Raw genomic sequence first — 15,284 nt, forward strand, 5'->3', positions numbered from 1 at the left:
TGCCTTGAAATGCTGGAGTATCCTGGCTGTACCCCTGGGCCAGCACCACTGAGAGCAAGCAGTAGGCCCTGCCCACAGGCTGGGGAAACACTGCTGGCAGCAGGTCTGTCTTCCCTCTGCAAATGGGCCCGTCCCAGGCCTGAGCCTGGTGGCAGCTGTGTCGCTGGCTCATGCACCTGCTCTACGTGGCAGCCACTGCCCCTGCAGGGATAGGAGGCACCTGGTGGGGACCTGTCCTGCAGCCCAGGCTCAGGGCCTGAGACTCTGATGCTGGAGTTAAATGGAGTTAAATGGGCCTCAGCCCCTCACCCCAGACCTCCCTTTGGGGGCAACATCTGTGATAAAATGCTACCACAGTATTTCCCCAAGCTGCTGTCAGGTTTATTACCTGTCTATCACTCCAGTTGCCAAGAAACCATCTCTGCCTAGTGACCTGGCCTCACAGCAGGGCCAGGTTCCCTGTGAGATTATTTCAGGTGCCCCAGAGAGATTAAACACCCAGTCAGGGCCAGGAATCCCAAAAACACTAGGGAAGCTGTTAACATTGCTCAGCAGATGTTGCTGAACAGAGGATCTGAACCGAAGGCCCCCCACGTTGGGAAGGAACAGAAAGGGTTCCCCAAAGCGGGGAAGGGGACAGCCAGTCCCCAAATGGGGAAGTGGGCTACCTCCTGCTGAGCACAGGGTGGCCCCAGGTTCAGTCAAGTCACCTGATTTGAAAAAGAAGGGTTTCTTTAATTGCAGGGAGGTTGGCCACTTCAAGCAATGCCACTAACTTTATCTGCCAGGCTCCAGCTGTAAGCAGTGAGTGGGGAGACCAGAGCCACGCTGAGGAGCGTACCTGGTGCTACAGGATTACAAACTCAGAGGAGGTGATGGCTACCCACTGGACTGACGTAAAAATTAGAGGGAAAATCCTCGTTGGGGAACTGGACGCAGGGGCCAGTGTGTCATTCATAAATGCTAACCTCGTTTCACCTCGGGATATATTCCCGGGGAAAACTTACCATAGCAGGGGTGGGGCGCTGGCCATTCGAGGTACTGGTTGCCCATCTCCCCCTTGAGTGGACTTTGGAGTGTTAGAAGAGGCCCCTGTCCCCATACTAGTAGGGAGGGATATTATGGAGCTTGCATATCTGAAAGGGGCACAGGACAGCTTTGAAGTACCCTACCACGTTAATGTGGTGACTTGCCAACAGAGCAGGAAGGTGAAGGTGGGAGGTAGGGAAACCACCCAGAGTAAGGTAACTCAGGTGGCTGTGGAGGCAGGAGGGAGGAAGGAAGAGAATTCCCCTAACTGACAGCCAGCTGGCCGCTAAGAAAAGTGATAGCCCTGAGATCAGGCCAAGGAACTGCCCCAGGGAGGAGCCCTGTTAGACAGTGGCAGAGGAAACCGAGACTCTCGGGGAGGAGTTGAGAACCACCTCCATGGGGGAAAGTTTGGACAGGAGCACCAGGACCAACCCCCTGTTGGTTGCCAGATGCTGCAGGAAGATGAGACCCAGCAGGTGAGGAAACACCTGCTGCGGGTACCAAACTGGCACCAGGAGGAGCTGCACCAGCAGTCCACAGCCCACAGGGCAGAGGGGGGCACCTGAGGCAGCAAATCTAAAAGTTGCAGGAGGAGCTAGAGACCCAAGTGCTGCAGCAGTTGTGAGCCAACCGGTGCAAACTGGACAGCTTCTTCGGGGAGCGCCTGCAAGTGGCAACTGAGCAGAACGTCCAGAATACGATGGACCACATCAAGGAAAGCCACTGGGGAGTGGATCCTCTGTCACAAGGAGACTCTGGGTAACAGGTCAGAGGGACTCAGGCCTACCCCCAGAGTGCGCTGGCACGGGGATACCCCAACATACCTTAATGTCATATGTGTATTGTTGTTATAACTGGTCTTACGTGTTGCATGATTTCTCTTTCAGACAAACCGTACTTGTACCCACGGCTCTGAGAAGCCATGTGCCCCAGCTTCCAAAGGAGGAGGTGGGGAGAGAGGGGAGGAAGTGTGACAATGCCATCGCAGTATCTCCCAAACTCTATCAGGCTTATTACCTGTCTATCATTCCGGTTGCCAAGCAACCAGCTCTGCCTAGTGACCTGACCTCATGGCAAAGGGGTAGTGGCCCCAGAGATGTCCATCTCTGAGTAGGCCAGTGATGCTTTTTAAATTGGTTGGTTAGCCTCAAACTACACCAGCCCTGATTGGACCTGGAGGGTGTGGTCAGGAAAGTTTATTTAAGAGCCCCTTCTTGGAGGAGAGGAACATGCGAGTAACTAAGCAGGCAGAGAGAGGTGGGGATCTCTCTGGAAACTCGCTGACTCCATGAACTGCCTGCCTCCAGAGGAAAGCCCAATCAGCCTCTGGGTGATCTTTGTGGGTAACTGAACTGAACCCCACCTAGACATATAGTTTACTGTGATATAGATGCATGCTCAACAGCTACTTAGCCCCACTGTTTGCTCTATGGTGGTTCTTTGCTTTTTATCTAACCTGTACCCTTCCCCAAGTCTTCCCTCTTTAACCAATAAAGCTCTCCACTGTTCCTAGCGTGCTAGACTGACTGGGAGAGGGACTGGGTTATGCCTTAGTCAGCCCACCAAGGGAGGCTACTTTTTGGTGTTTCAGGCTAAGGAAAGCAGCCCCAGTTTTCACAGAGGGTTAAGCACCTTCTACATCTGCCCTGTGCCCCACAGGCCTAGTAGAAGATGGACCAGATCCCCTGGCCGGTGGATGCGGTAGCCCCAGGCTTGCAGGTGTGCTCCAGGGGGGGGTCTGCCGGATGTGAGGCACCCCAGGGAGGCATGTGGAGCTTGGTAGGTGGCCACGCACAGTGAGGTGGGGGGCTCAATGCAGGAGTGCCCACTACAGATTGACAACAGATAGGAGAGGCAGGGCCCTGCTCCACATACAACCAAGGGATCCAGACTGGGCAGGCACTCCCTCAAGTAACTGCAGGGTCCCCTCACCCACTGGGAACTCCAATGTGCCCAACAGTGGGTCAAGCTGCTGCCATGGCCCTGAAGTTATGCGAGCCTCACTGAACCTCTAGGCAGGACTATGTCTCCCTAGGCCCCTCCAGTGCACACACAGACCCCAGAGACTTTAATTTTATTTATTTATTTTAAATGAAACATGAGTTACAGCAAGTTCCCCCCACACCCAGAGCTCCCTCCTGGTGCCAGGGCTCCGGTCTCTCATTCCAGAGGCTGCACCTGCCTGGAAGACTGGGCATCGCTGCAGATTGAACAGGAGCTGCCTACTAGTCCCCTATGCAGACAGCGAACTGCAGGATGTGAGGCTGCAAAGAAGGCGAGTTGAATCAGTGAGGGAGGAGGATGCCCCAGGTCTAGCCCCCTCAGCTAGACTGCTTCACCCCTCCCTGCCACCCCCACCGCACTGAGGGAGGTCACACAAGCAATGGCTGCTGCTGCAGCCTAGCCCAGGGGTCTGTGAAAAGCAAAATTATTACTGAGCCAAAGGAGTTCGGCACAGCAGCTGCAGGGCAGGTGCTCTCTGCCTTGCAGCTGCCTGGCCCCAGACAGGGAGAGCCTCCCCTGGAGGGCACAGGGGCAGGGTGCCTTGACTCAGGGGAAGAGACACCCCAAAAAAGGTGCCTGGCTCATACATTACCTCTGTTGGAGAGGGGCCGACGACCTCCCCTCTCAGCACCTGTTGGACAATGCATCTTGGCGGCAGAATCGCTGCAAGAACAGACGGGCCTCAGCATTTGGCACAGTGCAGATGCAGAGATGGCACAGGGGGGGTTATCTGGACCCATAGGAGCGCAGACCAATCACCAAGCCAGCGGCTGCATGCTCCCTCCCACCCCAGCTCTGCTCTGTTCACTCACCCGCACAGGAGAACGGCCCCAGCCCTTCACTTGGGGGCCTCCCAGGGTGGCATCTGAGCATGGCTTTTTGCTCAGGCTCCACTTTGCCCAGCAGGAGCACAGCTGGTAGCCTGCTTCAGCCCCACGCAGGGGAGAGGAAGCTAGTGGGGCAAGGGCCCTGTCCATATATCAAAGTGTTCTTCAAGGGAGTTGGGGGGCTGCCTTTCTCTCCAGGGTACAGGTGGACATGGGGACAGAGCTGGCACGATAGCGAGATGGCAGCCACCCCTGGGCCACTGAACAACCCCCAAGTGTTCCCTGCCCAGGCAGCCTCCGCCGGAAGCATCAGAGACCAGCCAGAGGTGCACAGAGGTGGTGATGGCACCGGGGAGGCACAGACATGAGCGGCTCTTAACAAGCCAAGGCTTCAACATCTTGGCCCTGAGGGAAGCACACACGTCTTGTCCAGCCCAGATGCACCCACCCCCTGCCTGTCCTGGGTGCCTGAGGCAGGTACCTTTCTGGAACATGAATGGCTGCGCCAATGGCCAGATGGCCCAGAAATCATCGTCGTCCAGCTGCCGCAGAGAGCTCACTGGGATGGTGGCTGAGCAGCCAAAGTCCACAAAAAAAACCACGGCCAGGTCCTCCACCTTATCCAGCACCCAGCACCTATGAAGGCAGTGAGAGCATGAGCCCAGCAGGGTAGCAGCAAGGGTGTCCTTGGGGTAGGAGCCCCCTGGCCCCATGGGCAAAGTGTTGCCTGCCCCGCAGAGCATCCATTCCCAGACCTGTTCCAGGCTCTGCTGTCAGCCCCCAGGACACACTGGGCCAGGCAGCGGGTCCCACGCTTCACCTTCTGCTTGGCCAGGTAGGGCTGCTGCTTCTCTGCTTGTGCCAGGGCCCCGAGCAACTGCTGCATGTGGAGGTGACGCTCCTGCCATGGACACACTGTCACCCATGGCCCCTATGTCTGCCCCAGAGCCCCAAGGCTGTAGGTACCCTTCCTTCTTGAGCCCCACGATTGCTAGTTTTGCCCCCGGGGCAATGCAAGCCCCTGCACGTGCCTACCCTGACAGTACCACAGACACTCAGCAGGCCTTGAGTTGGAGGTCATTGCCCTCAGCCGGTTAGGCCCACACTTCAGTGCTTTGCTGCATCACAGACTAGGAGCAAGCACAAGCCAGCAAGGGGTGGGGGCGTGCAGATCTGGGGGAGCCTGTGGGAGCATGGACTAGGGCCCTGGCTCTGGCTTGCCCACTCTCAGGCAGAGGCCCTGCGTGACCCGGCTCCTGCCCAACACCTGAATGCTGCCTAGCAGCAAAGGCACTGCTGTCCCTTAGCACACGCAAGCTCTCGTAGCTGGGCCTGTTGCCCCAGTTGGGGGCTTTGAAAGAAGCTCTTTTGGAGCAGGAGTAGGGCTTTCTGCCCCTAGCCTGAGACAGCTCCCCCCCCCACCTCTGTGAGGTGGATGGCCCAGAAGTAGGGTGTCTGTGGCAGGCAGTCAGTCACCAGCAGCCCCACATCTCCGTAGGTCTTGGCTATCACAGCCAGCCAGCTCAGGTCCTTGTAGCAGTCCCGCAGCATGAGCACCAGGAAGGAGCCTCTGGAAAGGAAAGTCAGGTGCCAGGCAGGTCAGGGAGAACCGGGCTTGGTGCAGCCACGGGCAGGCTGGGCAAAACCTTGCGGGCGCTTCTGCAAGGTCCCACATGCTTGCACCCCAGGTAGTGCCCTGCTAGGCTGATCCTGCTGCAGCTCCTTCCTTCACCCACTCAGTAGCTTGAGTGAACACAAAGTAAAGAGCAAGAGGACCAGCCTGTGCCTGGCAATGGGCCGGAATTAGAAAGCTGAGGATGGGACAAGTCTGGCAGGGAGCAGCAAGGGGGATGGGGGGAGCAATTTCCTCTCATGGCAACTAGTCAGGGTCAGACTGTGGATGAATCCACCAGCCCCTCAGGTGGGAGATGAGCAGGTTGGACTCTTGATCCAGGGGTCAGGGCAGCCACATGACCCAAGGCCTTGTCAGATGCAGCAGCAAGGCTGCGGCACACAGGCACATCCAGAGCATGAGATGCCAGCGTCCCTTCCCATCACAGCAGTGCAGGCCCAGCCCCAAGCGGCTCCTGCTCACCTCATTTCCATAGGAACAGCGTATCGAACCTGCTCATGCTTCACTGCATGGGGAGCAGTCTGTTGCTGGGGCTGCAGCAGGTGCTGAGGCCCAATTCCTGCAAGAAGAGGACAGTTCAGCATTGACACCCCCAGGCAAGCATGGATCAAGGTTCACACCCCCCACCCCAGGCAGCTGCATGCCAGTCTCACCCCTGCCCACACTCACCACTGCTCAGCCCCAGCTCTCCCTCAGGAATTTTCTCCAGAGCCTGCAAGCCAGAAAGAGCAGATCTCAGAAGAGGCAGGGCTCAGGAAACAGCAGCCCAACAGACCCAGCTCCCCCAGTGCACCAGGATCCGGGTTGAAGATGAAGCCCACACCCTCCTACAGGGACCACTGCCCTGAGACCCCAACATGGTTTGCAGAAGCAATACCTGGTTCCTCCCAGGACCTGCTGGAACATGGACCTGCCCATAGCCAAGCACCGCAGGGATAGCAGGACTCCCAGGCCCTAACCCTGCCATCCATCCCCCTGTACCTCAGCCCTGCAGCCCCCTGGATGGCTGTGCAGTGGTCACCACTAAAGGTGACAGAGAAAGGAGACAGCAAGTGACCTGCATCCAGGAGGAAGGTGAGCAAACAGCCTAGCCAACCCAGGACCCACCCAAGACCCTCCCCCTCACCCCTACCTCTCCCAGGGAAAGAACAAGTGCCCAGGCCTCCCTTAGGGCCAGCCATGCGAGCAGACGCTGCTTTACCGGCATTTCCAGCTGACTCCTCGGCCATGCCATGCCCCTCATGCTGTTCCCCATGTCGGTGTTGCCCAGGATCCTGGTGCAGTTGCCAAGTGGCTGGACCATGCACTGTGCCTGCTCTGGGCAGCTGAAGCCAACAGGCACGTTGCTGGGAGTGGAAGCACAAGGTTGTGGGTCCTGCTGCATCCAAGAGCCAGAGGGCAGCAGCTAGCAGCAAGTGCTGCTGGCCAGAGCGGAGGGGAGAGTGCTGTTTTGGTCCCAAACAGGGAGGAGAGAAAAGGGAGCCCCCAAAAGCCCCAAAGCTTCTGCTCTGTCCACAGCCAGGAGCCCCCTGTTCAGCCCTGAGCTCTTCCACAGTGAAATGTGCTGCCCCCAGGGGCTCAGCTCCCCATATGTCCAGCCAGCACAGGGGGCAGCTCAGGGTACTGGGACCATGGTCCAGTGCTCCTGGCAAGATCAGGGGGAGATGCTGCCTGCAGCTAGAAAGCCTCTGCCTCCCCAAGCTGCCAGCACAGGCACAGTACGGACAATCAGACCCACCTCTTGAACCCAGGTTGGCCTCTCTTGACGTGCTGAGGGTTGAAGTCCTTCAGCCAGAGCAGGACGTCCTCCTGGCAGAGACCAGGGCAGGCCTTATCACAGGGGGTCCCGGAGGTGAGCCCACAGGAGCCAGAGCTCGTCCTCCTCTCCCAGCAGAGGGGCACACTTGGTTCTACGAGGGTCCGTAGAGACCCCTGGTGCGCAGAGAGGAGAACCTGCTGCACAGGTTATGTTGGAGGGTCCTGGAGAGGGACTCATCCAGGCACAGGGACCCTGGTGCTAGGTTCCCAAGACTGGGCATGACACCCATGTAGCCAGGGCACCCAGACTGCTGGGGGCAGGAGCCAGAACAGGTCCCTCCCCACCAGAGCCCCCTCCCTGGATGTTGGGCTTCCTTGACAGCCAGCTGCAGGCACTGCCACCCAGGAGCCTTCCAAGGGGAGGGAGGAACAGCAGGGGGCCTGAGCACCACAGCTGTGCTGAGATCCACTGCAGCAAGCTCTGGCCAGGGGCTTGGGCCCGTACCTCTGTGACATCTGGCAAAGGTTTTCCCCCCTGGGCTTCACAGTCCTTCCTGGAGGCACCTGACAGAGCAAGCAAGGAGACTTCAAGAGAAGCAGGGGCTTCACAGGCCTTGTGCCCCAACAAGCCCAATGCTATTTGGAGCCCCCAGCCTGGTCTCGCAACTGGGATGCTAGGGGCAGGCAGCAGAGTTTGCTTTTTAGGGTCCCCCCTTCTATCGCCATGCTTGGGCTGCAGAGGAGCAGGCACTGCCAATGCCATAGCTACTCCTGCGCCTCTGCCACGGTCTCACCATAAGCCAAGCGTGGGAGGCTTTGGGGGCCAGCCTGCCTCCTCATGCCCTCGGGGCTCATGATCCATATCTCTTCTCTCCCAGTCCAGGTGCCTCACCCACCCTGTTCTCTGGCTACCGAGAGCCCGAGGCACCCAAAGCCCAGCAGGAGACAGGTGCAGGCCAAGTAGGAGCTGCATTGAGGTCCGGGTTCTGCTGCTCTGGGCTGGTCGGGGCTCACTTGATCCACCCGACCTCGATTGTTTCCTCCCCGGCGCTGGGGCGGGAACTCACCCCAGGACTTCGGCTGCTCCGGTTTCCCTTTCTTCTTGTGGGGCGGCGCCTGGCCGCGCTTGCCGCAGCCTGACCTGCAACAGCGCCGAGGAGGGAGCGGGGGCTGCAGCGAGGGGAGGCCCCACGGCCCGGTGCTACGGGGACTGCGGCAAGGCGCAGCCCGGGCTGCCCCGCTCCCCGCACCCTCGGGGGCCGCGTGCTCCCCGGGTGACCGGGGGAGCGCTCCCCACAGCCCCAGCAAGAGCCCCGGATCTCGCTGCAGGGCCCTGCCCGGGGCGCCGCTGAATCCTTCCTCCCCCGCAGGGCTGCAGAGCCCCGGGCAGGGCAGTCCCCCCCCCGCATATACTCACGGGCCCGGGGCAGAGCGGGGCCCGGAGACCTGCAGAGAGACCGCCAGGGTCTGAAGCGGCCAGGGCCCGCGCGAGCCCACCGGCTCGGGGGCCGGACACCAGGGGCGGCCTCTCCGCGCCATTCCCGGAGCCGAGCGGGTCGCAGCTCCGGCTCCTCCTGGGGCTCGGCGCACGTGCTGCCGCTGCCTTAAATCCTGCCCCCGGCACCTGCCGCCCCGCTGCGCCCCGCCCCGCGGCTGCGAGCTCCGTGCCCGACGCCAGGCGGAGCTGCCGAGCTGAGCGGCTGCGGACTGGCCCGAGGGCTCCAGCCCGCGCGGCCCCCGCTTCAGCCGTCCGAGTCCCGGGTGCTCCCGCACAGCCCCGCCGGGGGGCCCGGGCCGCGCCGCCCCCTCCGGATCTGGGCGGGGAGCCCGGGCAGGGCCGGGCCGGGCGGGGGCAGAGCGGAGCCCGGAGCCGCCCCGCCCCGCAGCGCCGCACACACTCGGCCCCGGAGCAGGGGCCGCCGCGCTGCATGGGGCGCCGCGGGCCGGGGTGAGGCGAGGCGAGGCGGGGCGGGGACCCCGGAGCCCGCGACGCGCCCATGGGAGCGGGACCCGACGGGCGCCGAGACCGCCCCTCCGCGGGGCCCGGCCTGCCCTGAGCCCGCTCGGAGCGGTCTCCGGTCCCCGGTCCCGGCCGAGCCCCCTCGATGGCGGCCAAGTGGTTCAAGGAGTTCCCGTCCAACCTGAAGACGGTGTCGGAGCGGGCGCGGCCGGGCGGCGCCAGCCTGGGCAAGCTGTGCAGCGCCTCCCGCAAAGCCGCGGGCCCCGCTGACCCCCGCAAGAACTCGGCGGCCGAGCTGGGCGCCTGCCGGGCGGCGCCGGGGCCCGGTAAGGACGGCGGCAGCCGCCTGTCCCGGGACAACCTCCAGGGGCTGCTGCAGGCGGCCGCGGGCCGGATGCGCAAGAACTCGCGGGCCGAGGGCAGCACCCCCGACGGGGCCAAGGGCGCGGGCTGCAGCACCTACATCAACCGTCTCATCAAGGTGGAGGCTCCCGAGAAGAACGGGAAGGGCTACCCGGCGCCCCCGGCCGCCCCGGACCCCGCGCCGGAGCCGGACAAGGGCAAAGGGGTCAAGCCGGAGACGGTAAGGACCGGCGGGCCGGCGCTGGGAGCGGCGGGGGGCTGCGGGGCGTGCCAGGGGGGCTCAGGAGCCGTCTGCCCCACAGCTCATCATCCTGGAGGACTACGCCGACCCCTACGACGCCAAGCGGACCAAAGGGCAGCGCGACGCGGAGCGGCTGGGGGAGAACGACGGCTACATGGAGCCCTACGACGCGCAGCAGATGATCACGGGTAGGCGGGCGCTGGGGGGGCTCGGGGACCGGGCAGGGCAGGGCCCCTCCGGGGCTCTCTGCAGCCGTCCGATCTGCCCCCGAGTGTCGGCGGGGCGTGCAGCTGGGTCCGGCCACGCTCACGCGGGGGAGGCCGGTCGGGCGCCTGGGGGTGCTCGGTACCCCCGGCCCCTCCGGGGCAGTGGGGCAGGCCTGGCTGGGGCCGGAGCGGGGCCCGCCCAGCCCAGGCGGCTCCGGCTCCGGCTGGGAAGGGGCTCTGGGACAGGAAGGCGGCTCCGGCTCTTCTGTTTCCTGCCGCTCTGCTGCGTGAGATAAGAAGCGGGTCGGGGAGGGGCAGCTCCGGCCGGGCGGGCCGGGTCAGCGCACCCCGACCTCGGCCGGAGGCTTGAATGAGCGGAAGCCGGAGCGGGCGAGAGGGCGGGGAGCGCCGGGGCCCGAAGGGAGGGAGGAGCGGGCAGCCCCGGGCTCGCTCCCTGCGGGGCTCGACCCCCGGCCACCGGTGCGGTGCTCGGGGCCGGGGGAACGGGGGCCCGGGTAGGGGAGACCCCGACAGGCCGCTGTCAGTGCCGAGACCCCGCGGCCGGAGACGGGAGCCCGGCTCGGCCGGGGGCGCTCTTACCCCTGCACCGGAGCGCACCGAGCCCCGGCCTGGCGCAGCCTCTGCGCGGTTCCCGTGGGCCCGGCCCAGGTGGAAGGCGCCATGGACACGCCGGCCTCGAACATCAGACCGGGGGGTCCGGCCTGGGGGCACCACCAGAGTTGGGTGCGAGGGGAGCTCCGGGTCTGACTCCTATGCTCTCCTCTCAGTCCTGTCCCCGGGAGGTGGGGCTCTGGCTGTGCCTGGCCTCGTGGTCATGGACACGCGTGGAGGGCTGCATGCAGGGGGTCCCAGACAGGCCAGGGCTGCTCTGGGGCATCCAGGGGGGTCGCTCCTGCCCTGCTTCCCCCCATGCACAGCTTGGGATTTGTGATGCCTTGGGCCTGGTGCCCAGACAGCCTCGGTGCTATTCAGCCACTCGGTTCCTCCAGGCCTTGGCCCTTGGCTTCCTGGCCTGGAGTCGTCGCCCCCAACACAGTTCGGCCTTTCTCCCGCGAGCCCCTCTCAAGGCATTGCCCCCAGGCCAGGGGCTGGGAGGCATCTGCCTCTTCACACGGGCACTGGGCCTGAGCTGGCTCTGGAGGATGGCTGCAGGGAGCCTCTCTGGGATGGGGGTGTCAGGCAGGTCCTGGCAGGGGGGAGCCTTGCAGGGCTCAGCCTCACTGCCCCCTCCCTACAGAGATCCGCCGCAGGGGCTCCAAGGATCCGCTGGTCAAGGCCATCCTGCTGCTGGATGAGCCGAGCGAGAGTGGGGCCAAGCCGGAGAGTGGGGCCAAGCGTCCCGGGGTCAAGGAGCCTCCAGGGAAGGGCCCACAGCTGTACGACACACCCTACGAGCCTGGTGAGGGAACGCCATGGCCTGAAGCCCCCACTCCTGACAGGAAGGCATGGGGGGCAGCTGAGAGCCGGCTGCCGGAGAATGACGAGCGCCCAGCGGGCGAGTATGAGCAGCCCTGGGAGTGGAAGAAGGAGCAGATCGTCAAAGCCCTGTCGGGTAGGGGCAGGCCCAGGCTGGGCTTGGGGGTGCCAGCAGGGCCTGGGCTGCCAGAGCCTGTCTGGCCGCCCCCACTGCAGAGCCATGACTTCACCAAAGCCCTTCCTTGCAGTCCAGTTTGAGGGCCCCAAGGACGAGGCGCTCCGGCAGCACCATCGCCAGAAGAGCTGGGCCCCCAAGATGCTGAAGCCAGTGACCCCAGAGCACAGCGAAGGCGAACGCGTGGACCCTGCGCTAGCACTGGAGAAGCAGCCGTAAGCCCCATGCCCCGCACAAGGCTAGACCCACTCCTCTTCACTGCCCTGCTGGGTGCTGGAAGGGGGAGCTGGGCTGATGTCACCCCAGGGAGATGGGCTCTGCCCTGGCGCCATGCTGCAGGGCTCCCCAGGCCCACAGCCCAGTCTGGATGCTCCTCTCCTCTCCTCAGCTGGTACCATGGAGCCATCACACGGGCCGAGGCTGAGAGCCGGTTGCAGGCCTGCAGGGAGGCCGGCTACCTGGTGCGGACCAGCGAGACAGGCAGCGGCAAGTACTCCATCGCCCTCAAGTGAGTCCTCAAGGTGCCAGCGGTGGGGGGGCTGGGGGCCTGTGGCTGCCCCGGGGGTATTCCTCCAAGGAGATGATGACTTGGCCATCTCCTCTGGTTCTCTGGAGCCAGGCCCCTGTCCTCTGGGAACCCTTGTGAAGCCAGAGGGATGAAGGGTAGTTGGGATACCCCCCACTTGAGGGGCCACATTCAGCCTGCCCTTTCCACGAGGCCTCTGACCCCCAGATAGAAGCCAGGTGTCCTGCCTCCCAGACCCCTGCTCTCGCCCACCAAGCCCCAACAGGCATCCGGGCCCCTGGATAAGCGCAGTTTATGCCCAGGCCTCTGCTAACTCCTGGCAGGTGGAGTCTGTGGGACCATCCTTGCAGGAGCCATAAGGGAAGAGCTGGCACATCAGCTGCCCAAGGGTTAAGCCTGGAGGGAAGGCCCCACACCCCTCGCGTGCCCTGGCGCTGGTGTGGCCACAGCAGATCATTGTTGAGTGCTGGCCGTTTCCTTCCTGAGGAAGCAGAGCCCCCGGAGCTGAAACAATCGGCCAGGGGGTGGAGGAGGGAGCAAACGCCTGCCCTAGGACCAAGCTCGCTGGGCTGGGCTGGGCTGGCCTGCACCAAGCAGCAAAGGTTGCAGGATGCTCATGTCCAGTGTCCACATGGAGCAGGCAGGGGTGATGCCCAGTGATTAGAGCTGCAGGGACTGGGAGCCAGGACTCCTAAGTGCTTTTTCTACCCATGCTGTGGTCCTTTTGCCCCATGCCCCAGTTTCCCCTCCGTGCAACTGGGGTTAGTGCTGGGTGGGGGGGAGAAGGGCGAGATCTGGGAGCAGCCCAGGGCTGATGGCCTCCTCTGCCTCCAGGACCAGTCAGGGCTGCGTCCACATCATTGTGGCCCAGACCAAGGACAACAAATATACGCTGAACCAGGCCAGTGGCGTCTTCGGCAGTGTCCCTGAGGTTGTGCACCACTACTCCACTGAGAAGCTGCCATTCAAGGGGGCTGAGCACATGGCGCTGCTCTACCCCGTGCACAGCAAGCTGCACTAGTGGCTGGGCCTGAGGCCCCCCCCACCCGTACGGGGCTTAGACAGACATGGAGCTTGGAGATGGGCTGCCCCCTGCCCTGGCACCGTTGGTCTCCCTGCAACCAGGTCCCAGCTGCCCACATGGAGGGGGCATAGACCTGACCCCAGGAGGCCCTGACAGAAAGCAGGAGCTGCTCATCCTGACTGGGAACAGCTTAGGCCAGAGGGTGGCTACCTGGCACCAGAGCTGCGCGTGTCAGCACAGCCCCTAGCGCTGAGCCCCAGGGTTTTTTCCCAGCCTCCAGCACACAAAGGAAGGATGGATTTAACTCCTGGACACAAGGCGACAGGGCCAGACACTGCCCCTGCACCTCCAGCTCCACCCTGGGTGCCCCAGGCAGTGGGCCTGGCCCCCTGCAGTGCATGAGCCAATGCTGCCACCTCGTGGCTCCAACCCTGTCCAGGGCCAGGCCCAGTCCCATCTCCATCTGCATCACTGCAGCACTGCGCTGTGCCTAGGCAGAAGAGGCAGCGATCGCTGGAGGGGGCAGGGTCCAGGGTTGCTCCAGCCTCAGCAGGGGCTGAGCTGCTTCTCTCCTGTCCCCACATGCGTGCACCTGCAGTAGCACCAGCGGCCCACTGTATTCATGGCTTCGGCTGTGAGACTCATGTGGCCACATATCTGGGCCTGCCCCAGGGATGAGACCTGGACCACTGCCCTGCTCTGCTCGCCTGCCCTGGACGTGGGGAGCAGGGAGCTCACCCAGGGCCTGTGGGATCTTGCCCCCCCTACCCAGCCCATGGGCACATTGCCTGCAGCCTAGCCACAGGTGCTACGGGCTTGCTCGGGGCCTGCAGTCTAGTTGCCAGGAAGCTGAAGGATGGACAGGGCAGCAGCCTGGAGCAAAATAAATGTCACTGTGGACAATGCTTCCTGCTGCGTGCTCTGGGTGGGGGTGGTGGCTGTGGTCAGGCCAGGCGTCGCTGCTGCCTGCCTGTGCTCACCTGGCCCTGCGCCTGCCTCAGCCCTGCCTGCACCAGCTCCTCCCCCCTGTCAGGGTGCCTGTGGGAACTAACCTGTAACAACACTGTCCTATGAGCATTGGGGGAAGGGGAGGTCCTGGGCTCTGCTCAGGGTCCAGCCAATGCTAGGACAAGGCTGGCATGAACCCCCTAAGTGGATGCCAGCCCTGTCCCAGCACTGCCCTGAGCAACCTTTGGCCTTCGGCTAACATTTGTGAGCTGGAAGGGGGTGGTGCGCCCCCCCCCCCCCCCCCCGCCGCTCCCTGGCAGCACACCCAGTCCCTGCCGCTGCTGCGCCCAGAGAGGTTGTGCAAGCACCAGCTGCCCTCGAGTGCCCCAGATGGAGGGGGGGCGTCATGGGGACAGTGGTGAACACAGAGATATGCCAAGACGAGGCATAATCCTCTCCCATACCCCAAGCAAAGACAGGCAGGAACAGACCAGGGCAACCCACCCACTCCCCTCCACACACCTTCCCACACTCCCACCCAGACCAGCCGACCCCCGGTGCGCTTGGGCAGAGTTTCTCAACCTGTGGGTTGTGACCCAAAAGTGGGTCACAAGAATATATGAAAGTGTTGGGAACAAACTTTAAAAATGGATCAACAAACTTAAAAAACAGGCCATTTTTAAAGAGGAAAGCACAGGAAACCATGGGGGTTTTCCCTTGCAGGTTGCCAGAGGTCCAGTCTGTGAGGTCCTGCTTGCCCCCCCATCCCACACATTGTGGGGCTGGGGCCTGGGGGCAATGGGTCCAGACTGAGGGGCAGCAGGTTGGGACTAGCCATCGATATTTACAAATGGGTCCTGATACAAAAAAGGTTAAGAACCGCTGGGCTAGGGGGACATGCCCTCCCCCCAGCGCGCGCACACACATCCAAACCAGGCCATCCCCTGCCCCAACCCCCAAATCTACACAGACTAGGAGCATGCCCCTGCCAGACTGGGGTGACAGTCCCTTCCTCCCCCTCCCCCAACCATGAATGATCATGCAGCTGGTTGGCCCCTGCCCTCCCAGCCCCAAACCATGACCACCCTCATCCCCCCAGCCCATCCACCCCCGCACACAGCAATGCACCCCTAATCTGGATGTGGACACA

General features: G+C 63.0%; 2 protein-coding genes across 3 annotated transcripts; one reads left to right on the forward strand and one right to left on the reverse strand.

Annotated features, from left to right (window-relative positions):
* Nucleotides 1-3,096: 3,096 nt before the first annotated feature.
* On the reverse strand, nucleotides 3,097-8,879 carry TDRD10 (tudor domain containing 10). Of its 2 annotated transcripts, none has more exons than XM_014608589.3 (12): nucleotides 8,672-8,879; nucleotides 8,322-8,395; nucleotides 7,760-7,818; nucleotides 7,235-7,305; nucleotides 6,698-6,842; nucleotides 6,166-6,208; nucleotides 5,959-6,055; nucleotides 5,286-5,433; nucleotides 4,619-4,764; nucleotides 4,345-4,499; nucleotides 3,629-3,699; nucleotides 3,097-3,296 (listed from the first exon to the last, which is right to left on the reverse strand). In XM_014608589.3, the coding sequence occupies exons 1-12, from the start codon at nucleotides 8,791-8,793 to the stop codon at nucleotides 3,258-3,260; spliced, it is 1,170 nt and encodes a 389-aa protein (XP_014464075.1). In that variant the 5' UTR covers nucleotides 8,794-8,879; the 3' UTR covers nucleotides 3,097-3,257. The 2 variants fall into 2 exon arrangements, with proteins under 2 accessions (XP_014464075.1, XP_019342018.1); XM_019486473.2 differs by having other exon boundaries at nucleotides 7,235-7,428.
* A 217-nt stretch (nucleotides 8,880-9,096) lies between these two features.
* Nucleotides 9,097-14,091, forward strand: SHE (Src homology 2 domain containing E). Its single transcript, XM_014604290.3, has 6 exons — nucleotides 9,097-9,797; nucleotides 9,880-10,006; nucleotides 11,283-11,597; nucleotides 11,710-11,851; nucleotides 12,025-12,144; nucleotides 12,997-14,091. The coding sequence occupies exons 1-6, from the start codon at nucleotides 9,360-9,362 to the stop codon at nucleotides 13,181-13,183; spliced, it is 1,329 nt and encodes a 442-aa protein (XP_014459776.2). The 5' UTR covers nucleotides 9,097-9,359; the 3' UTR covers nucleotides 13,184-14,091.
* Nucleotides 14,092-15,284: the final 1,193 nt, after the last annotated feature.

This window comes from Alligator mississippiensis, chromosome 15, assembly GCF_030867095.1.
Source record: "Alligator mississippiensis isolate rAllMis1 chromosome 15, rAllMis1, whole genome shotgun sequence".
Taxonomy (NCBI): Eukaryota; Metazoa; Chordata; order Crocodylia; family Alligatoridae; genus Alligator; species Alligator mississippiensis.

Bases quoted from the DNA above. Each gene is read 5' to 3' on its own strand.
- TDRD10 (XM_019486473.2), bottom strand. From the start codon at position 8,793: ATGGCGCGGAGAGGCCGCCCCTGGTGTCCGGCCCCCGAGCCGGTGGGC. The intron at 7,429-7,759 runs GTACGGGCCCAA...TCTGCGCACCAG, and splicing joins CTTTGCCAGATGTCACAGAG to GGGTCTCTACGGACCCTCGT. The intron at 6,209-6,697 runs GTAAAGCAGCGT...TCTGGCTTGCAG, and splicing joins GGAGTCAGCTGGAAATGCCG to GCTCTGGAGAAAATTCCTGA.
- SHE (XM_014604290.3), top strand. From the start codon at position 9,360: ATGGCGGCCAAGTGGTTCAAGGAGTTCCCGTCCAACCTGAAGACGGTG. The intron at 9,798-9,879 runs GTAAGGACCGGC...TCTGCCCCACAG, and splicing joins AAGGGGTCAAGCCGGAGACG to CTCATCATCCTGGAGGACTA. The intron at 11,598-11,709 runs GTAGGGGCAGGC...CCTTCCTTGCAG, and splicing joins GATCGTCAAAGCCCTGTCGG to TCCAGTTTGAGGGCCCCAAG.